At 37.6% G+C, this 24,562-nt stretch overlaps 1 protein-coding gene across 7 annotated transcripts in view; it reads right to left on the reverse strand.

Annotated features, from left to right (window-relative positions):
* The window catches only part of LOC124120673 (dynein regulatory complex subunit 6-like), a 52,666-nt gene that overhangs the window by 12,504 nt on the left and 15,600 nt on the right, over window positions 1-24,562 (reverse strand). For 2 of the 7 annotated variants that reach the window (XM_048401661.1, XM_048401658.1), the window contains 9 exons: window positions 14,773-14,877; window positions 13,350-13,445; window positions 11,206-11,231; window positions 10,547-10,558; window positions 7,742-7,750; window positions 4,651-4,813; window positions 3,922-4,022; window positions 3,450-3,579; window positions 1,768-1,866 (listed from right to left, as the gene is read on the reverse strand). In XM_048401661.1, coding sequence (XP_048257618.1) covers window positions 1,768-1,866; window positions 3,450-3,579; window positions 3,922-4,022; window positions 4,651-4,813; window positions 7,742-7,750; window positions 10,547-10,558; window positions 11,206-11,231; window positions 13,350-13,445; window positions 14,773-14,877 — 741 coding nt within the window. Of the gene's footprint in view, window positions 1-1,767; window positions 1,867-3,449; window positions 3,580-3,921; window positions 4,023-4,650; window positions 4,814-7,741; window positions 7,751-10,546; window positions 10,559-11,205; window positions 11,232-13,349; window positions 13,446-14,772; window positions 14,878-21,519; window positions 21,532-24,562 lie in introns of all 7 variants that reach the window. The other 5 variants (XM_048401657.1, XM_048401660.1, XM_048401659.1 and 2 more) reach the window with 5 other exon arrangements.

Here is a 24,562-nt window from a genome sequence, read left to right on the forward strand (position 1 = left end):
GTTACAACAAGTACCATCTTTTGGTATGACGTGGCCGGGGATCGAACCCCGGACCTTACGCTCTCCGGGCGGACCCTCTACCACTAGTTAGTTTATAATGAGCAGAGGCGGATCAAGATTTTGAAAAAGGGGGTGGAGACTTATAACATAGCCAAACACAGAGAGCAAGCTTAATTAGTCACATTTGTTAATTTCAGAGGTTTTTTAAAGCATTTTCTTTCAACATCTGAGTGTGAGTTTGTCCTTAACCAAAACTGATTTTCTTCGGAATGGTGAGCAGAGCCAGTTAAATTACTAGCAAAAGTAATCCATTTGGGTCACTTTAAAATAATATATATATCTATTCATTACAGTGGAACCTGGTTGTGTCGATCTCATAGTCGTCTCCAGGCAAAACTTACCCTCATAAGCCAAACTCAAAGTTTTTGAAAAACACAACAGATGCCAATTATAATTAGTACCAAGTATAATGACCTAAACACTAAATGACTAAAATACACATAAGTGTAGATCATCTTCCCAAGGCAAGGGTGTTAACTGACAACAAAAGTCCAGTTTCCACCCTTGCCGAACAACAATGGAATTTCCTGGTTCGATCATAGCGACACCAGTGGCCATTATGAGTTATGTCCCTTCTATTTCCCTCCTATTGACCAATCAGATTCATCCTCTAATATCACTTGCATTTGCTTCAAACAAAAAGGATGGTGCCCATTCAAGACGATCTGATCGATAATCAAGATCTATATTGTAATAAAATGGGTCTTACCTCACAAAATGCATCAAATCATTTGAGCACCTTGATTAAAAACATGAAAAGATCACCAAATTAGCGGTTGACGCCCATTGGTACCCATGCTTTGCAAATCCTGCAGTCAATTGAAATCTGCATGTTGAAATCCATGTTGTTTATGAACCAGATGTCTTGTTTGTTGGACAATTGACTGGACTAACATAGACTCGTTTGTCCAGCCAAAACTCAGCCAATTACAGCCTAGTTCGGCAAGGTTCGTAACTGGACTTTTACAGTCAGTTAACTCCCTTGCCTCAGGAAGATGAAATGTAGAAATTGCTTCTGTTCTTATTTCTTTTTATATAAAAGTTATTTCCAAAAAGGCACACAATGTGGTCAATCTCATTAAAATCAGATCTAAGTTCTCTCTATGGCTAAACAAAGATCGGAATGTGTTTTCTAATCATGCAACCTCGAAAACGATTACCGGGGTATTCCGAACGACAGTTACGGCCTGTATGACTGATTCCTTCAAAATTATTGTCTGTCTCTCGCTTCCGTGGGATAAACATTTGAACAGAGGAGGTGTTGCACAGTACGTGGGAAGCACTGCAGTACAATCTCAACCATATATTAGACATTCCAGAATGTTCATTTGTTCAGTTTTCAAAATTTTAATAATTGACATAATTCTTAAAATACTGTATCAGGTGACTGCTAATTTGCATGTTTCCATGAATCACACATTGCACAACAGCAATACATGTCAAAGTTGCAATAAGCGAGACGTAGCAGTGTTCTTTCATTATTAACTGCAGTAGAGTTCAAGAATACATAATGCCTGTATTCGATCAGTACACAAAGATTTGAAAAGACAGACAGGCGATATAGTGCAAATGTTTCCTACATATACACAGCTTATCTGGACCTCTACTAACTTCTGCTAGTCATATGGATCCCTGACTTTTATGAATTCTGACCGGCACTGTTAATGTAACACTGTCCAAGGTGTACTGTACCCTTAGCCAACTTACAATGACACATTCATCATTGAGTGTGGGGAACTCGTTGAGAACTATCGTCTGGAGGTTGTTGCAGCCGTTGGACAGGTTCTTGAAGCCTTGGGGTGTTATCTGTTGACATGAAGCAAACTCTTTGTGAGTCCAGAGGACTTAATCTTCAACACATGTTAGTAGCTTGGTTTCAACATACATTCTATCTCCAACATGGCCGTCATGTTCCAAGTTAGATGTGATGAAGTATCTGTGTACTGGGATATAGTTTTCAATAATTTGCAGATAGTATCGATATTGTACGAAGCTGGATAGGCAATTCAAACATCAAGAAAGTGCCTCACAATCGACAAAAAAATAATGATATTTTAGGTTTAAAAAAATAAAAAAATGGTTCTCAGGCAATGACTTTTGGAAATATAGTGCGGGCGGGCGTTTTTTGTTTTTTTGGCTTGTTCAAACTAGTATGTAACCAAATAAAAAGTTGTGTACCATCAACCTGGGAAAGAGCTTTCCTATATAAACAAGCATACAAACTCCTTTTGGCGCCATGATCATAGCAGCATATGTGCAGTAAAGCAGTACACATGTGAAGAGAAGTAACTCTGTGCTATATTGGATTGCATTGTTTTTAAGTGTGAGGATTTTTTAATTTTTTTCAAAACGGAAATAAAAACGAAACGTGCGTCAGACTTTACGGTGTTGGGGGCAGTGCCTGACAACCAAAACTATTTTTTTTTTTAACCTTAAGAGACCTGGAAAAAATCTTTGTACTTCATGACCAGACACAAAAACATATATCAGATAAATAATTATCCCAATATGGATGTAATAGTATGTGAACAGATTTCAGTTACATCACAGCATATTGGCTAAATGAGGGAAAACAGTGTATCTCTTTGGTGAAATGCACAAGCACGGTGTGGTGCTTACGAACCAAGTATCATGATCAGAGTGGATCTGTGCTCAAAAGCAATAATTAGCGGATCCTGCCACATATAAGGGAAGAAATTCAGCACAGCTGTTTCCAGGGCCTAAGTATCTGCTGGTCAAGCTCGCTGACTTGGTTGATGCATGTCATCGTATCCCGATTGCATGGATCAATGATTGTGATGTCAATCACTGGATTGTCTAGTTCAGACTCGATTATTTACAGACTGACATCATATAATGGAATATTGCTGAGTGTGGCGTTAAACAACAAACAAACAAACAAATATTGACAGTCTGACATGTCTGCCTAGTCAAAGATTCAGCAAGCTGCTTAGGAAGGTGTCATGAAGCAAGGGAGGTAACTCTGATTATTGTCTGATATTAATTTATGTATGTTTTCAAAATGTTTTCCCAGATGAAAATGTTTCCCTCTCACTTTACCTTTATTGAAACTATTGGCAGTGTTGGGCAGCATGAGTGTGAAGTATATGGACAAGTCAACATGCAGTGTTCATGCTCCTGGGGTCCTTCAAGTGTGCTCCCAAGCCAGCAGTCCAGGGAACCCCTTAATCTTTAACTTTTAACATTTGTGTTATAACAAGGACCCCTTGACTTTCATGCTTACTTTCAAGCGGTGACATAACATCAATGTATTGTCATCAGGTCATGGGCAACTTCAATGCACAGATAGTTTGGGCAACTGCAATGCATAGGTAGTTTGAGCAACCATGATGCCTGATGATACTGGGGAGATCACACTGAACTCTGACCTGCAGACATCCCGAGAGGTCGAGGTACTCCAATTTCTTGCTGCACTTCCCGGAGGCCAGGTACAGCAGACCTCGGTCGGAGAACTTCACACAGAAGGCCAGGCTGAGGTACTGGAGGTAGTTGCAGTTCCTGTGGACAAGCAGCACTGGATCACAATCTCATTACTGACCAGGTCATTCATCATGGGTAAACAATGTGGTCATTTTACTGTACACATTCTGCACTGTTGGGAAGGGAAATGTGTCTTCTCTAGTAATAGTTTCTTTTCAGCCACCATTATAACAGCAGTTTGATAAAAAATTGCCTTGATATTTATTTTTGTGGTTTAATGTTGTCACTGGGGTATATCATCACAAATGACACGCACAATTTTATTAATAATTCAGAATATTTCTTGTGTCCTGGGTACTAAGCCACCATAGTAAACCACCAATAAGGGCTGACAGTAGCATGAGTGCAGAAGTCACATACTTGGCTATTGCCCGCAGTGAGGCATCTGTCAGGTTGGTGTGGGAGATGTTCAGATACAGCAGGATGCGGCAGCCCTTGGTTACCAACTTGAGAGTCTCATCCTGCAAGATAGATCATGCTAGTGAACATATTATCCCGTCAGCCATCATATGCTACATGTCGATAGTCTGTACATTTAGACTATATTTGTGAAAGGGAAATTCTCAAGGTACAATATACAGAGAAATCAAAGTAAAAATGAACTGAGTCTTATCCAGCTAGAAAAAAGTCCTATTTTGCCAAGTTGTTAAAAAAACCAAATGATATACACTTACATCTGTACCCAAACAAACCGTTCCCCATCACATCATAATACAATCGATTATATGTAAACGTACAAATTCAAAATGTAAGGATAAAAATGATTATTAATACACCTCTAATAAAAGCCAGAACTAATATCTCAAAGAACATTAACAGTATGGAAGGGAGATAACCCAGTAGTCATACAAAAAGGCAGACCACTAGAAAACTTTACACTTGCACTTTGCTTGAGACTGATTTAGTGACAACAGCCTTTAATAAGCCACAGTCCGCAGTATGTCAGTTATATCACAGTACACAACCAAATCTGGGTCAGGACACCAATGGTTGATTGCTAGATGAACTATCAACGCCACTGATCACCCATTGTAACATCCTGTCCCTCATCTTACAGAATACTGTGCTGAGGACTAAGCAAGGTCTTACGTCTAGTCCATTACACTCTGACAGATTGAGGTCCTGTATGTTGCGACACTCGCTGACGGTGATGAAGGTGGGTTTGGTGAGATGCTGGCACCCCCGTAGGTTCAGATGGATCAGGTAGGGGCGGGACTTGAACAGGAGGCGTGTCGACACTTTGTCTGTTACACTGTTAACAGATGGTTACATGTAGGCTGGTTCTATGCTAAATTATCTAATCAAGAACATTCCATATATTATTTCAAGATCATAGATTGTTTGTTCTAATTTGTTTGGTAGTGGTTTGATACAAACATTCTAATTATATGGCGTAAATCATTACTTATCTATATTTCATGTATTTACTCTTTACAAAGTAACAAAAATTACTTAAAATAAAAATAAACAATATACATTATATTGAAAGACATCTTCTTTCAGCTTTATCAAGATAAGAATTAACACATCCTTTCTGCAAGGATTTTAATTTTCTGTACATAAAAAACAAATTAAAAGAAATTGTATACCTGTCTTGATTGACAGGAATATGACACAAATGTTCAGAAAACAATATGAAAAGCAATTTCTGCACTATTGTGACAAGCAATGCAATACTTCATCTAATGTCTCATTAAGATGACATTGTTTACTCTGATATGATACCTCTCTGCATGAAGACCTGACAAACCCTCTAGTGAGGTGAACCCTCAGCAAATAATTACCACCAAGTCTACATGAAGGAGGTATGTGTTCTTGAGCTAGTCAAATATCAACTGTCTGAAACGATTTGGCTTCATTCCTTTACCTTGAAACAGAAATTTTGATTTTAAAAGAAACCCCAAACAGAACATAAATATACCTTCCCTGACATGGCATTCAGAAACAACAGGGTGTATTAACTATCCACAACAATGATGTGGCCTTTATTATTTTCATTCAGAACTGGATGTTTTAGTTTGTCTTCAGAAATCAAATATGCGGCCAGCCCACTAGTTACGAAAATGTAGAAGTCTCAACACTGATTGGCTGATTAGAAATTTAACTTGACACGACCACCATGCAGGGTTTGTCATATGTTCATGCTGAAAGGTATTATATCAGAGTAAAATATCTGATTTTAATGAGGTTGGGTTTCAAGTGCACATTTCTCTTCCTATGGCTTCAAGATGAGGCGGAGATGGTATATACACATCATAATGCACTGGATATACATGTTGGATATATATGTTGGATATATATGCAGATGTTAGGTTAGGCTGACTGTGTTAGGATATACATGTATAAAGGGAGCTTAAGCATTGTCATAAATAAATAAAGTCAATTACTGGAAGCAAAGATTTTGTTGTTGTTGTTTAGTTTTTTTTAATGCCGCACTCAGCACTATTCCAGCTATATGACGGCAGTCTGTAAATAATCAAGTCTGGACCAGACAATCCAGTGATTCATATCATGAGCATCAACCCATGCAATTCGGATTGATGACCGTGCATCAACCAAGTCAGCGAGCCTGACCACCCGAACCCATTAGTCGCCTTTTACTGGAAGCAAAGAACTGGGAAAGAACATAGGATATCTATAACAATGCAATAGAATGTGTTTTACTTTGAAAAACATTCATGTGACATCACCAATCAATTGATTAGATTTCATTGTGTTGTGAAAGAAAATAAAAGTGTGTCACAGCAGGCTAGGTTGTAACAAATGTGTGTCACAGCAGGCTAGGTTGTAACAAATGTGTGTCCTAGAATTGCGGTCTAATGTTGATTGAGACATTCATCTAACAGGTACTGAAGCTCACCTTTCGTGAAAGAAATCAATAATATAGGTGACAATTTGGTTTCATAATGACTGCCTTTAGTTCCAAAAGCAAACAAAAAACAACATTTATTTCTTATCTATCCGTTTTACAAGAGTGAGTGAGTATGGTTTTACGCCTCTTTTAGCAATATTCCAGCAATATCACAGCTGGGGACACCAGAAATGGGCTTCACACATTGTACCCATGTCGGTATTCGAACCCGGTATCGAAGTGAGGAGCAAACACTTTAACCACTAGGCTACCCGACCGCCCCCGTTTTACAAGAAACTCAGCTACATTATGCAACAAGCAGATTATTTGTTGATTTAAAATAACAAGTGAGTGATAACATCACCACCACTGGGTGACTATGACATAACAAAGGTCCGAAATAACACACTGTAACCACCCAATCCTCACTTGAGTCACCCTCATGATAAGAATTATTGGGACACGAGAATTTCAATGGGGCACATTGGTTGAATCTTTTGACATATATGCTACTGGTATCATAGTCATAAATATATATTTCATAAAATGTTTGATTCAGCTGGGACTAAAGTCACAGTTCTTAGCTGTCACATTGTTAATGAGATCATTTCATATGAGCTATGATATGGCTTTCTTTGATTGTATTTGGTCGTAGCTGTTTTCAGCAGTATTAAGGCAATATCACAGTGGGGTCACCAGAAATCGACTTCCCACACATGAGAAATCCTAAGCATGACTAGCAGGATATAACCACTAGAGTGAGTGAGTGAGTTTGGTTTTACGCCGATTTTAGCAATTTTCCAGCAATATCACGGCGGGGGACACCAGAATATCAGCAAATATCGCCGTGGGCTCTTATTACATCGAATACAGTATTTAATTTCTTAAATTTCCTCCCAGGAGAGGTCAGCTGAATGCACATGACTGTATAAGTTTCACAGAGCTCCTTTTGCAAAGCGATCCTAGTGTTACGACTGTCATAAGTCTCATACTTTAACAGACTGCAATAAATATATACCATAAATACTCTTAGTGCAAGGACCACTTTGTGGGTTTCCATTAAGCGAAAATGAAATGCATCAAAGCTGATCTTTAAAACAATTAATTGAAAAAAAAAGAGAAAAAAAGAAGACAATCCCCCTTCATTGCATGTGAGGATTAGACATAGACATGGTGTAAAATTAAAAAATTAATTGAAAAAAATAAGAAAGAAAAAAGACATCCCCTTGATTGTAAGTGGGGGTGAGATACAGACATGGTGTAAAGTCCTTATAGAACCAGTGCAGTGTTAAACTGGGCAAGGTGTTAGTGTGTGAATGTGAACGATACCTGTCATTCCTTTGATGGTGAGTGAAAAAGAAGAAAATATTGGTGAGTGAGTATCTATCAACTATGTCATGGAGCACAGGAATAAGAGGTTTGGAGGGTGAGTTGACATACAATAGCCTGACTGAGGTATACCTATATACTACACAGACATCATGGCGTTACATATGCTGGTGACTTGTTGACTGGGGCAGCTACAGTCCAGTTTTAGGACTGCAGCCAGACAATAATCAAGTCTTGACCAGACTGCCAGTGGATGACTTGTTTCTTGTTGACCGCCGCACTCAGCAATATTCCAGCTCTATGACGGCAGTCTGTAAATAATTGAGTCTGGACCAGACAATCCTGTGATTATCGATCTACACAATTGGGATACAATGACCTGCATCAACCATGTCAGCCAACCTGACTACCCGATTCTGTTAGTTGCCTCTTAGGACAAGCATAGCCGCCTTTTACGGCCAGCATGGGTTGCTGAATTCTCACCCAGATCGTCCTGGGAGGATGACATGAGCAATGTTCCATGACACTGGGGTACATGGTCTAATTTAGTCGCCTCTAACGACAAGCAATACTGTGCTATGGACCTGTTCTAAGAAAACACCAGTAAAATCTTTCACTCCACAATCAAAACTGCCTCATTTATTCCCTGTAAGTAATGTTTTCACAAATGTCTGTCTTCAAACAGTAACATAAAACATTTATTTGTATGAATATATTTGACAAACACAGTGTATGTTTTTTCACTTGTCTCAATATACAGTATTGTACATCATAACTAAAGACTAATAGACGTCATGTCAACAATGCTATGAACACACAACAATGAACCATGCTTATCGTGAAATAAACCACACTTCGTTCTTCATTGTTCTTTGTGATTTATCGCACATTGCTATCTTATATCCCGATAACGTATTGTCCCTCGTCCTATTACTAAGGATGGGTAGACAGTTGTAAAGCTATCATATCTCAACACACACTCGAAACTTAAACCCTGTGTCTTGCTTTAATCTACATCAACTGCTAAACACACACTTTTACTTAATTACTAACTAACTCACTTTCTGTGACTAATGACTACAAGAGTACATGTATTTCAGATCAGAATGTATAGCTGAGAAATTCTGTTTTTCTGAATAATTGAGTGAGTGAGTTGGGTTTAACGCCGCTTTTAACAGTATTCCAGTTTTATCACGGCGTGTCAGCTTAATGTGGGAGGAAAGCCCGAAGTGATGCAGGTCTCAGACGTTTACCACTCCGGTGAAACCCATGAGCACGGGTATGGTGCTGACAAACCTAGAAACATAATCGGGCAAACCGGGATTCGAACCCACAATCACAGGTTTCTGGCGTGCCCAAGGGATGCAACTCTGAATAATTGAGGAATCTACCATAATTAGCACCCAGTATTAACAAAGTCAGTCATCGAGAACCTTGATGGGTAGTGGGATTACCAACTTGCATGTTTATTTTCAAGCCACTTCTTATACATCATTAATAGCTATATCAAATGCAAAGTTTGTCCATAAACAAGTAATCTGTTTCTGTATGAGAGCTACAGTACCTACACATGAAGGCTGAGCCATTATACCTACTATTATATCTACTGTATATTTTGATACCAATAATTCTTCAAAAATACATCAGAAAACCTAAAGTGAGTTTTTAGCTCCTTTTTTTAAGTGTAGGTGGGAACTAAGTTATGGGGGAAGTCAATAACTTTAACATTTTCTAATATAGAGATAAAAGCAGCTCAATAATGTAAACTATGAATAAAAGCCTCTTCTTTACTGGCTCTGTTATCAGTGAATACGAGTCACATTTACAAAACCCTATCATTAGTTAGTACTATATTGAATGTTTGTTGTTTAACACCACACTCAGCAATATTCCAGCTATATTACGGCGGTCTGTAAATAATCGAGTCTGGAGTAGACAATCCAGTGATTGACATAATAAGCATCGATCCACACAAACAGGAACATCCTGAATCCATCAACCAAGTCAGCGAGCCTGACCACCCAATCCCGTTAGTTGCCTCTTACGACAAGCATAGTCGCCTTTTACGGCAAGCATGGGTTGCTGAAGACCTATTCTACCCCGGATCTTCACGGGCCTTGTAGTAAATTGACATGAAGTGGAAATTTTCAAATTTCTACTGACATTTGATGCAGATTTGGGGCCAAATTTCGGCCTCTAAACAGGTCTAGATAAATCCCCGAATTACATTGATTATGGTAATTAAAGCTTTTGTTTTTGCTTCTCTGTTATGGGGAGTGCTTATTGGAGTGGGGCACTTATTATGACAACAATGGTATATTAGATCTACACTTTCACATGAAGTAAAGGCTACGGGTTTTAGATGTTTACCACGCTGGTGAAACCCATGAACGTAGGAATGGTGAAGACAAACCAAGAAACATAATCAAGACAAATCTCAAATATCAACTCCACGATCATAGGTTTCTGGCATACGTGAGAGAACCAGCCCTGCACAGTGATTAGCAGCGCCTTAGAAAACTTGGCCACTGGTGCCCCTACAAACTATAATTGAATGGACAACTACAACACACGCTATGACAACTGACAATAGCACATTTTAGTACATGTATGTGGACTATAATTTTCCAAAAAACACAGTTACTCATTAACAAACAAAGTGACTAAGGAAGGGTCATCATGGTCAGTGACTGGTCATCATAAGACTGTAGCTACCACACAGAGGTTCGGCTGGACAAGCAGACACATCTAGGACTAGTCTATCTATGGGGAACATTGGGAGGGAAGGTAACTAAATGACTTTACCCATTCTTCAGTCTTTCAATATTCAGGTCAGGAAACAATTACACGGAAAGCAAAAAACCACACAAAACATTCAGCATCTTGAAGGCATTTTAACCAACATTATAATTCAATTAAATATTCACATTGATAATTTTATTTAATATTTACTTTAATATTTACTTCAGTTGTTTATTGTATACTACATAGTTTTACCCAAATATTACTTCATAAATGTGAGATGAATGTATGCATTACAGGAAGGAATGTTAAATAATACAAAATAGTCATGCACTGCAACATAATATATTGGCTGTGATTAATTCTAGAACAACAAAGAAATGCTTAGGACTATATTTTTCTCTTTTGAAAAACAGTAAAACCATGCACTGCATGCAAAACACACTGCCATAACCATTATACTGGAATAGTTTTCTTTCTGGGACCGTGTCAAAAGTTTAAACATCATTTCTAGAAAGAATCACTGTACATATTTTTTATCATCATTATTATCTCATCTGTAGAATATACTGTGCAGAGCATATAAACTACAGCTTGTTGAAGACAAAAGGATATATTTGTAAGATTCAAAACTGAATTAAACTTGTAAACTTTTGACAGAAGCCCCAAGACAAAACATTATCCATGCATAAAAAATCTGCTGAGTTGACATTTGTTCTTACCTTTTCCTTACTCTGTAGAAATCAAGCTGGAAAGAAATGTAAAGATTATAAATAAGGGGAGTGACTTTTATGTGTATATGTACAAGAATTCTCAATTTTAAAGGGACTCAAGTTATTTTACACAGTGCTCTGTGAGTGATAGTGATGAGTTATGTGACATTGGTTAAGTTGAAAGGACAAATTCCAGGGATCAGTGAAGATCGGTTTTAATCCGTTATATGTTCATTTTTAAACATCCAAACCATAATTTCCAGCATAATTAGTCCACTTCAACAGGACACAATAAATCATCTAGCACAGATATCCTGTAATGATTATTCAAAATACCGGTATCAAAAATGATGCAAAGTTTTTAAAGTACACATCACAATTATGACATCCTACAAAAATCAAGCTGTGTTGATGTTCCTGAATTTGACAATACCGTCTAAGTCATTCTTTGTCAAGTCTTCTGCTTAAAATATATGCATGAGTTAAATAACCCTGAAACCACATGTTTTTATTACAATGCTTATAAAATCAAATCAATATACTAATTTGCCTACCAGCAGATTTGCGAAAGAAGTGATTAAAAATATATATTTTGATTTCATGTGATGCAGTGATCGATTAAATTATGAACTAAGATGGCTTCGATACCGTTGACGGACTAGTCAGAATGCAGGATTATAATATGTCATGGTACAATTAAAGATTAAATGCAGGCAATCATATACATGAACACACTGCAGTTAACATTGATGACACTCTGTAAGCCATTATGTCTCCATTACTAAACGTTGAATCGGTATACTCTCTTGGTTTTAAATATTTATTTGCAAGTGAAGGGCTTGATCAAATCGTACATGTCAATATTTTCGAGAGTCCTGTGACCCATATTGTGCCGATGCTTCTTCAAAGCAAAAGATGTCGTTTCTTCAAAGCGAGAAATTTTATCACAAGTCAGCCTGAGAGCAAAAATGATAATAAAAGTAGATATGTCAAGTTGCTCCGTGCTGCGTATGACCTAACAGCTGATGACCTAACATAGCCTCGTTATTACACAATGATATCACAGCTGTAGCTTAATCAAAAGTGATATCTTCAACAGCGGGTAACACAAACATTTATCAGACGTATAGATCCGGCTATCTCACTGCACTTACATAATGATACTGGTACAGAGGCATATTTCAAACAGTCACTTGCCCAGGGGGACACCCCATGTAATCTGTGTTTCAGTGCAGAAACTCTCGGGAGCAAGGTCACTCATCTACCTACTCTCTGTAACCATGGTAGGCGAGGTCTGGTCAGAGTGCTGAAGGGGTTGGGTCCGAGGGTTTTTGTTTTCGCATATTTACCTCCTCAAGAATAATCATTCGTTTTGTTACACCGAAATTCACTTTAAAGTTTATGAAGACTTTAAACCATCCTCTGTTTCATTACAGTAACTTAGCTGTGAACTCTAAAACTTTTGTCCCAGACGCCATCTTGTTTTCTAGCAGAAAAGTCAATATTTATCACATGACAGTCATGTGAAATAAACTCCGGTTAGACTGGTGACATCACTAATCAATACCGGACGACACATTATTTATTCTTGTTCTTAGAATAGGCTGGCTGGAATAGACTTATGTTAATAAAATTGTGTGAATTTTCATTATGCATTGAGTTATATTCACAACATATATTTGAGTAAACTTCCCTTGCCCTTACACTTGACCACATGCCACAACATAATAATAAATCACATAACCAAGTTCATAGAAGTTGTATGTTCAGTACTGCAAATATCACTTCAGTACACCAGTGTAGTGTTACGTCATTCGAATCTTATTGTGCCGTAAGGTCTGAGTGATGTAACACCATAGCTGAAGGTTCTTGATGCCATTTCACAATTGAGGTTTTCGAAGAAACGTGACCAGTGCATTTTTCAAAAGGGGAGCTCAAAACAATTAAGAAATAATGGGTTTGTGTGTCATACTTACTTACTCATGTAAGAATTTGTGCATTACCCTTGTTCTCACTCGGGAAATACAAGAATTCTGAAACTCTATTTGTAAAATTCGTGACACACATAACCAAAATAAACCAACATAATAATCTCTATTTATCCTGACAAAATGTACCGCTATTCATTACAAGCCTGGCACTGTCACACCTACCCTACTCCAGAGGGCGCTGGCTTGAGTTAGGACCTTCCAGGACCGACACACACAGGCACAGTTGGCGATGTCGGCAACATCCAGGTATCCAAATATCTGAAGGAAATCATCACCAGTGATTTTGATGGAGACAAACAGCATCAGGACATTTACATGGTTTTAGCAAATTCTGGAATGACATTTTCCTATACCAACACCAACATTAATAAACATCTTGAGGACATTTTGATAACAATCAGTCAATGTCCTGGATGGTTTGGTTGTTTTTTGGTGTGTGTTTTTTGTTTAAAGCCGCCCTCAGGAATATTCCAGATTTATGATGTGGTCTGTAAATAATCAAGTATGGACTAGACAAGCCATTGATTGACATCATGAGCATCCATCTACACAATTGGGATACAATGACCTGCATCAACAAAAACTGCAAGCGAGACCACTCGATCCCGTCAGTTGCCTCATACGACAAGCATAGTCGCCTTTTATGGCAAGCATGGGTTGCTGAAGACCTATTCAGACCTGGATCTTTACTGGTATCAGTGCCCTAGACAGGGAACCGATCTGAAATCCTGCATGACAAATAAATAGCTGTAAACTAAATGGTAGTATTGTGTTGCAATTAGAGCTGGGACGGGTAACTCGGGTACTCGGGTTGGGTGGGTACAGAGTAGGACCCAGGTACCCACAGGACTACCCGGACCCGTGGTTAGTCACGTGATATATTATTTAATGACAAAAATTATCTAGAACCCTATGGTTACAGTACAAGTCACTAATGTTCGCATTTCCTTCTGACTATAAACCCATTCCTTTTGATTTTTCATATGGTTGAATAAAGATATACCTTTATATGCTTTATGTTATATTCTAAATCAATCTATTGCTGACATGAAGCAGTGTCGCCAGGAATCATAGACTAAAAGTATAATTGTCAAAGAAATGTCACTGGAGTGCTGGAACATTTATTAATCTATGATGTCACTGCATTGAAACCTTGTTGCCTGACATCATCAATGGAACGTTGTTGCACGTTAGAAATTGAGGAAAATATGAAAATGCACATATTTCTATCAATTCACCAAAAAAATAGCACATTAACATGTATAAAGCATGATATTTTCCATTAGATAAACTTCATATCCATATATGGTTAAATTATTTTAAAAAGTTAAATCTATTAATTGTTCTTGCATGTGACACTGTAATGATTTCCCTCTATGCCCAAATAGTAAAGTGTGAATTTGGCGTGGTTGTAAACAAGTGCATTTAGCACAAACAAAAGCACATTATTAGCCCTTTCTCTTTTTGTTAGACTAAATAACAATGCTTTCAGAAATATCTATCTTAGAGAGAGATAAACACTCGTATGACAGACCAGCGGACATCGTCAAGCGATTATATCACAACACATTATCATGGCCAGCACCTTGACCGCCACTTTGCGCGGCAGTGTAGAGATGCTGTCTCTCGCCTCCCCTGTACCCTGGCCGAAGAGGTCATCGTCATCCATGTTTTCCCCTCGCTCCAGCCGCTGAAACAGTCAGTACACAACAGGAGTTGAATAGGGTGACATTGGTATTGTTTCACAACCTTGACTTACTCCTAACTAAAATATATTGTGGATGGGATTGCTGAATGAAATTGCGTAATAGAAATTAATAACAATACTTAATAGTGTCCTTTACATATGTCAACAACAAGAAATTAAGCTGAAAAGTATATCATAGCTTAAGATATGAAAAATTAACATATGAATGAAGCAGGTATGAAATATATTAAATTAAAAAATTATAGTTAAAGGAGAAAGTTGCGATGATATTAAACAAATTTGTTATTTTACAGTAGGAGCTCACACTGAATATATTTAGCAGTACACATAGTATATAACACTTCATATTTTAATCAAGAGTATTTCTATAAAACTCTGCAATCATTATCGCGACATCAATTATACCAATTAGTTTCATCCTTCCCCAAAATCATAAAACAAAAAAGTGAAAACAAATCAAATAAACGCATAAGCCATCCCCATCACTAACACCACATATATACTAGCTGACAAACAAACTCACAATAGACTTCTACAGACTTATTAAGTCATTAAACATTAAATTATCCAAAAGATACCAAACTTACAATAAAAGACTTAAAGAAAATGAAGTTATACAAAACTATTCTACTTTTCAAAACATATCACCATGAGAACACAATAACCAATAACAGAGCTTTACACTGTAGTCTGAAAGATTTAACGATATCACTGCAGTTCTTTAAGATGTCAAGCCCATCCATGGTGTCATGCCCTGTATCTCTACACTTGACACATACCTTGAACCCATTCTCCATCACATCGCCAGCTTCATCTCTGTTATCACAGCTTAACAGAGAATTTCTCTTGCTCATGAGCCTAATTTAATGACCAATCAAAATGCCTCTTCTGAAAGTTAGTTTTGGACAAATATTCAAAATTTCAGCCTTGTCATGGTGAGCGAGCTTTCAATATATTCAACTGAATCAGAAGACTGTTATACTCGTTTTGCTAGAAAAGATGATTTCCTGAGTACTAAGACAGGAGGGGGTAGTCCTTTTGCTTTGATACTATCTTTGCATTTATCACAAAGTCGAGTCAATCTCATTAAAATCAGATCTTAGTTCTCGCTATCGATAAACAAAGATCTGAGGACATCCCATTACGGGTCACGTCTGAACGACCTTTCATCCGACCAATCAGAGCGTCGCTTACCAGATCATGAAAGTGACAGTGGGAATGTGTTTTCTAATCATGCAACCTCAAAAACTTAACATGGGTTATTACGAACGACAGTTTTGGCCCATATGACAGATTCCGTCAATTGTCTATCTCTTGCTTCCGTGGGATAAACATTTGAACGGAGGAGGCGTTGCACAGTACGTAGGAAGCACTGCCATACAATCTAAAACCATATATTAGACATTCCGGAATGTTTATTTGTTCAGTTTTCAAAATTTTAATCGAGAACTGTGTCCACATATTTTTCAGGCGTCGTCTGAAATGGAAGTCACCAGGTTGAAACGAGTGCTGTAAAGCTTGAGAAAGCTGCTTTCTAATTGGCTGATGTCGACTTCTTGTTAGTCGTTTCAGTGGTTGGTCTAAGTTCGCAAAAGGTCGTTCTGACGTGACCTGTAATGGGATGTCCTCAGATGTTTGTTTAGCGGCAGCGAGAACTTAGATCTGATTTTAATGAGATTGAAGTCGAGTCAAGTTTTGATGATTGCCACTTGTTTCATTCATAAAAGAAAAATGTAATTTAATTTGACAGCTATTTTAAGCATTGTGTCCTTCAAACTGGAATCAATGCAAAGCTATGGTGGTGAATGAGTCCGGGATATATATCATATTGGAATGAAAATATTTAACACTGGATAATCGAGGATAAATCAAGCCTGGGCCAGACAAACCAGTGGTCAATAGAGTGAGCATCGCTCCAAGCTGTCGAGGTATGATGACACACAAGCAGGCAGATCACAGCCAAGATATATACATCCCTATGATCATCTTCTATATCCCAATATAATCAACTCACTATCCACATTCAGTAGACATTGTGACCACCCAATTCCCATAAGGCCCCTCAGTTGATAAGCATGAAATAAACATAGGCTCAAGTTTACATGGTTTTAAAAAAATGGGTATGCACCTGTCTTTTTCAGACACCTTACCTGTAAACCCAACATTTATTTTTGGTAATTTTGTGGGTTGAGAATCCCACCTTCGTAAAATCCTAAATCCAGCTCTGAATTACTGACTAAAACTGGTCCTGAACATACTGCAGTGATACGATCTAAACATACTACAGCATAAAACCCACAAGCCATGAACAGCTAGATTCATTTCTGCTGATGCAGCACTAAACAAACTTCAGTAAGTCACTGGTCATTCACATCACTAGGTTATGTTAGTAGTGAAAGCCACAGAACCAGATATACATGGAAGAGCACCAGTGATAAAGCCCTGGTGGGTGTTACTCAGGCCATGAGGCTGCAAGCACCTGTAGCATTTAACGTTCTATGAGTAAGAGTAAGAGTCTCCTCTACATTCCCAGGGCTAGTATTTCGGTAAACCTACACTAACCCCGGGATCCTTTCCCGTGGTTCTCGCAATCTCAAATTATCGGCCCTTGATGTCCTTCAGTCAACTTAATTGGCTCGCTACTAAGTACGAATCAGAATGTGACTGCCTCCCCATTAGGTTGGCAATATCAACAGCACGTTGGCCAGTCCCATTGGTTACAATAAAAAAAATGACTGACACGCTAAAGGAAGTCATAAAAAATCTTTTCGAGGGAAAGAATGTCTTCATGTTCATTAAAATGGCAATGGCTTTGGTTTCTAGGCAATACGAATTACCTCCCTTACCGTTTTTTCCTTTTTTGATTGGTCAGTAAAATGTTAATGAATATCAAGGGCAAGTAATATAAGATCACAAAACTCACGAATGGATCCAAGGGTTAGTGTAGGTTTACCAAAATATATGCCCTGGAGATACAGAGGATGGAGTAAGAGTAGACGCGGTGACTTAGCCTGCATGTGCAGCACTGATATGCATGTGCATACTCTGAAGTGCAGTGTTTGAAATTAAGCATCAATATATGGAAGGAGTTCAAAGTTTGATGTCGGCTAAGATCCTATTCCTTAAGTTTGGAGGTGGGAGGTGCAAGGGTCTCCATCTGTAAATTTTCCTGTTTTTACAGTTAAAGTCAATAAATTGCAGCTCTATTTGTCATGTTTTTGCAATGAACACATTTCTCACATGCAAGGATGGTCTACATTTGCAAGGCGGGTGATACAATAAGCTCTGCATGTAGCAAATTATCAGCTCTAGCAAACTCAACTGCAATACTCTATGACAATCAAGGCAATTCACTTAATTTTACACATGAATAGCAAATTTCTGATAAGTATACTGTAATGCTGTGTGCGATTAAGATCTTTCTAGTCCTTTAAGTATGAAATGCAAAAGGTTGTTATAAAAAAATTATTAGATTTTCATCCACACACCCTGACTACAGTGACTACAAAACACCCTGCCTCACATCATTGTATTGTCCCTACAGATGAAGACACTGCTGAGTTCCCTACTGTCTATGTCTGATGAAGTATACCTCATATGTTTAGCCCTACATAGTTATCAGGAATACAATAACACCATAGCCAATTCATTTATTTATATACTTTCAACAAAAATAGTACAGCACCTACAGCAAACTGATTCACAAATTATTTGCAGAGCTCCAGATAACTTTTTGAGCAATTGAGTTTTTACTCAAGGGTTTCTATTTTAATTGGGTCATTACATTTTTCTATTGGTAACCAATATTTTTTCACTCATCTATTCATCACTCTATTTGGTTTTTCCCCAAATGAGTAAGCATTTTGAGATTTAAAAAAAACAACTGAGTTTTTCATTTAATGCATGTGTTTCTGTACGCAAGTTAATTGAAAGTAATTGGGTTTTGAATAGTTTTGGGGGGTATTTTACGCAAATGCGCAGCTTATCTGTAGCTTTATATTTGTATTCATCTAGAATGTATATGTCAGCTTATAATGACAAAATGCACCCCTCCTTTCCATAAGATAGTGCATGGCACTGTAGCTCACCTGGAGATGTCGTCAACAGTTTAAAATGTTAACAAAAGCAACCCTTGTTGCTGTCAGCATTGCTATACTTTTTGCGTAAATACTGAGGCCAAAAGTATTCACAAAAATGAAAGAAATCTAACTTTGCACAATGTTTCCAAATCTGGAAATATGAATGAACTACTTTAGTACATTGTTGCAATGTACAACAGTAACATTTACTATACCCAAAGTTTCAACTCTGAGCCTAATATGCCTCCTAAACATGTCTAGGTAGAATATGGCATTTTCTAATACCATACAAATCTTTCAGTTGTTCCACAGTAAAGTCCCAATGACATGAACAAAATGTGATGTCATCGTAAGGAGAACCATACATCCCCAAGTCCAGCTTCCAGCCTGTCAATTTTAGAGAAGATATTTTCAGAGTCAAAAATGACAGAATGTAAGAGCACAACAGTATGATTTAGGCAGAAATGGCTGATTCGTGGCCATAAATGGGTTTCAATGTAGCTGCCATATTTAAAATACGATTCGAACCTCTAAAACAAATTCAGAAGTCATCATCAGTGGGGACAAGTACGTGAAGTTTCCACTTCATTGATCCGACCCCTGAAGATCCGGGGTAGAATAGGTCTTCAGCAACCCATGCTTGTCGTAAAAGGCGACTCACAGGATCGGATGGTCAGGTCGCTGACTTGGTTGATGCATGTCATCGATCCCAATTGCGTGGATCGATGCTCATGATGTTAATCACTGGATTGTCTGGCCCAGACTTGATTATTTACAAACCGCCGTCATATAGCTGGAATATTGCTGAGTGCGGCGTTAAACAACAAACCAAACCAAACAAACTTCATTGATCCAGTGGGTCCTGACGTGGAGATGTTACGATGGACGCCAGATAACACATGACTGAGACACCAGACACCAGACACCAGACACCTGACAGACACCAGACACCAGACACCAGGCACCAGGCACCAGACACCAGACAAAAAGGCTATGACATAAGTTCACTTGACTTTCAGTCATGTGAGCTGAAAAAGTGTATCCGCGCTTGTGAAAGGAAGTTGTTTACAGGACAGTAGGAGTGGATAGTGATGACAAATGTTAAAGGTAGTAATGAACCAGGATAGTCTTTCATAGCATGTGGCTAGTCCTTCTCACTAGCCTCAGGTTCAGCTAGCATGAGTATCACACACTATGTACAGTTATTGTCCCCATATCACAAAACGATTCTAGAGCGGTGACTATCTTAACTATCAAACTTAAACATAAACTTACAGTAGTCATACAGCTACGATCACTTTGGGAAATGGGGCCATGGACATTAGGGACCAAGACCCTTGTCCACAAGTGACCTAGAGCTACGACAGTTGTAAATCCCATACTCTAACAGACTTACGATAATCATAGTGCCATCCTCAATTATCCAGGACTAAATCTCCATTCTGTTAGGATAAATACCCTGGACCCATTCACCACCATCAGAAGTGACCTCCCCAGCTCCATCTCTCTTATCACAAACTTCTTTCTCTGAATTCCTCTTGTTCATGAGCTTGAAATCAAGGAACTATAAACCTGCCTCTTCTGAACGCGAGTTCTGCATAAATACACATCTAGCCATCTCATGGTTGCGTCCCTTGGACATGCCAGAAACCTATGATCTTGGGTTCGAATACCAGTTCCCCTGATTATGTTTCTAGGTTTGTCAGCACCATACCCGTGCTCGTGGGTTTCACCGAAGTGGTAAATGTCTGATACCTGTATCCTTTCGGGCTTTCCTCCCACATTAAGCTGACACGCCGTGATATAACTAGAATGCTGTTCAAAACGGCATTAAACCCATCTCACTCACTCACCAGTGTCTGTTATAATGTTCAAGATGAAAAGAGATTTTCCTGAGTATTTAACAGAGAATGGGACATTCAGGTTCTGTCTGTGATGGCACACAAAATTTGAGTTGAGTCCAGTCCTAATTTGACTGAACATCTGTTTTAAAAGTGGTGACATTCAAACCAGACTCAAAAGAAAAGTATGGTGGCAGAAGGGTCCAAGGTATTGACTTGTATCATTACAGAATGGAGACTTACCACACTGGATAATGAAGGCCATCGTAGCGCTAACATCACTTTGTGGACTTGGTAAGGGATCACATTCTAAACTACTTGATATTACAAGGGAAGTTATTATCTACCATCGTCATTAGTTCATCAAGGACAACTTGCTTCATAAAAATATGTTTTAATAGACACATCATAAATAACCTACCAAACTGCACCCTGCTTGTAAATATCTGATTTCAAAATATATTACTTCTTTCCAAATCCTTACCAAATGTGTTTCTTATTATAAGACAGGAAGAATATAAGCTCTTTTCAATATCATAACCATCAGAAATGGTTCCACTACATATATGACAACAATCTAATTGAACAACAAGCCAAAGACGATATATATGACCTTAGCACAATACACATACATATCTACAGAGCATCTATGTACTATGGACAATACACATTGCATAAATTACATGGTGTGTTTGTATATTTACCCTTAGGTTTATCTGTAATGTTAGTAGTTCAAAAAGAAAACAAACAAAACCGTTAGCATCATTCCTCACATTCCAGCCATTCCACAACAGATTTCCATATAAGGCAAGACCAATTTTATTCATGGATTATCCTACTGTGATTGTTGAAAAATAAAAAAAGTGACTTGATGCTTCAAGTCTTACCCTTAAAAAAGCCCAACCTCTTATACACAAACAATCAGCAGCTATTTCCGAGATAATATCCTCAGTTCTTGAATACCCACTACAATCCTCAGTTACTGTTTTCTTAATGGAAGTTTCTTGAATTTTAATTTCCTTTTAATGTACCAAGGGACAAAATCTTTATTCATTTACCACCTGCACCTTGGTTTAGAAATTATTAAAACAAGAAATAAAGTTGGTCTCGCCTAAGGTGTTTCCATCATATTGTTAATTGTGATTTAATTCACAGCAGTGGCGGATGTTTATGCCCTCATGATTGTTTACCGATAATAATCTGATAATATTAACATATACAAACATAACTAAATAATGTAACAAGTCTACATTGATTTGTTACTGCAAGTCTGCAAGTTCCTTGAGATATTCTACCAAACCATATACAGGTACTGCACTCTTCATGTAGACTGGTAAGAGTAGATGCAATGGCTCAGCCTGCCTGTTCAGTACTGGTGCCTGTGTATACTCTGAGCTGCAGTGTCGTGTTCAATTTTAAGCATTGATAAAGGGGAGAAGAATAAAAGTCATAATTCCTTGAACCTATCATCTAACAAAATCAACTTTTCTTGATTTGTTTCCAGATAAAGTCAACAAATAGCAGGTCTAATCTAAAATTATATTATAAATATACACGATAAACTGGTATTGAAGACAAAAAATTGAATAAAGAAATTGTTCTTTCAGAATGTCAGTATAATGAAAGCATATTGATATTATCAGAACATTTATCGATCTACGACAAGCATGGCATAACAGTTCCATTTTCTGATGAGTCATTATCATCAAATCTTATATCAATGCAATTTTGACACAAAAGCCCCTGGAAATGTTTTGGCCCAAAGGGAAATGAATGTAGTGATGTCAGTCTTATAACATCAGATCTCTTACTCTCTAAGACACCTCTCTACATGAAGATCTGATGACGACTCTAAAGGAGGTGATGTCTGGCGTAATGCTCGGTATGAGTGAGCAAGGCATTCAGACCTGCATGTCTGACTTCTATTTCTTGAAAACGAAATTAACCTGGGCAGTTCCGAATGTAAATAATTAAGGATGTGACATTATATAATGTTTTAAACTTTTTATTGGTTTTAACTACCATAGTCTTAGAAGGAATATTTCTGATCTATTCATTTTTTTGTTGTTAAAGTCAAAATGTCTGAATCGAGGAGCTAACGAAATGAAGCTGAATTGTTTTAGCAAGCTGACATCTGTTTGGTTTAAGAACCCACACATCCTTCATTTAGAACGGGCAATCAAACTTTGATCTGCGTTCACCTGCTGTGACCTTCTATGGAGGTGTCCTTAGATTCCCATGCAGAGAGGTATCGTATGGGAGTAAAAGATAAGATTTTATTGAAATTGTGTTATTGTCCTTTTTGATACAGCTAAGCTGCAACACACTGTGGTACATCAAATTGCAGCTGTCAATTATTTATTCAGCTGAGGTCAGATTTTGAATAGGATGGATCAATACTGGGAAGTTGGTTCATGTAAAGTGATTTCTACAATGTCCAGTGAGCTGTGTATTGACAACTCCAACAAGGCAAGTTGTGCAGATTTTCTGCAAAATCAATCGTCCATTGGCCATCAGTATTTCCACAAAATAACCCATATCAGTTTCTAAGGTATATCAATGTAACAAAAATAATTTTCACATTAAATATTTGAAAGCACTATCATTGACTTGAGGTGGTGGAAAGGTGAAATGGGGCTTAATGTTTCACTCATGGCAATATACACACACATGTGTGTGGCAAGTAACCAAGCAAACGAGTCTGACTACCTCATCCATTAAGGTGTCTCCAGCACTGGTTGCCAGGTAACACACAGGGTGATGATAAAAGAGCAGACGACACCCAATGTTATTTACTTTTGAATTTACTGTTTTGCACTTCATCATCTGTTTTTGTGAAAAAATAATGAAGATTACAACATTTGTTTGGATAGTTTCTCCATCTCCTTGTCAATTTTCATCAATTTTTTAGCGTAAATAAACATAAATGTTTTTTACAAAATTCCACACTTGAGTTATATGGAAAACTATTGGTTGTAGTATTGTATGGAAATACTTCTAGCTCAGGACTAGAAATTCACAATCATGAGCCAATTTGGCAATTTTCTTGATCACCTGATCGCAAAATTTGCCAGGGACTTCAGGCAGTGCCAGTGCGAAGTGTTATCCGTTAATTCTTGATACAAGTTTCTCAAACATGATTAGTACCATGATCAAAAATACATGCGGCACAACAATTTTGACTTTAATAATCATGATAATCCAGGAGTAAAAATTGCAACCAAAATGAACATTTGAAATCTGAGATATTTTATACATGAGAACTCTACATTGCGATTTTTGCTTTCTCACATGTATTTTTGATGGAAATACGTACCAAACAGACACCAAAACTATCTAATTTTTCACCAGATTTACACACTAACTCATCTCCTATCTAACTTTCATACAAATCCAATGCAGTATTACAATCATAATATCCTATAACCAGTATCTTGAATACTTGAATAATGTGACAGATATAGTGGGAAACACAAGGATAATTTTTTATGCTACTATTATTCCAACAAATTCAAACTGTCTTGTATCTCATCCAACAAATATTCAATATCAGCAGCTTTTAGTATTCTAAATTTTCAAATTTAAATTAATCTTCTGAAAATCATTAATAGCCTTGGAAAATGTAATTTCATAAAAATCTGACGTGTTGGTTAGCACAACTTCATTTCTTCATGCATATAGCTCAATAACATTACAGGCAGGGCTCTTCTCTTGATTAATTCATCGAGTTTGTCAGACACTATTGTC

Source organism: Haliotis rufescens, unplaced genomic scaffold (genome assembly GCF_023055435.1).
Source record: "Haliotis rufescens isolate VD_foot unplaced genomic scaffold, xgHalRufe1.0.p SCAF_23, whole genome shotgun sequence".
NCBI classification, from domain to species: domain Eukaryota; kingdom Metazoa; phylum Mollusca; class Gastropoda; order Lepetellida; family Haliotidae; genus Haliotis; species Haliotis rufescens.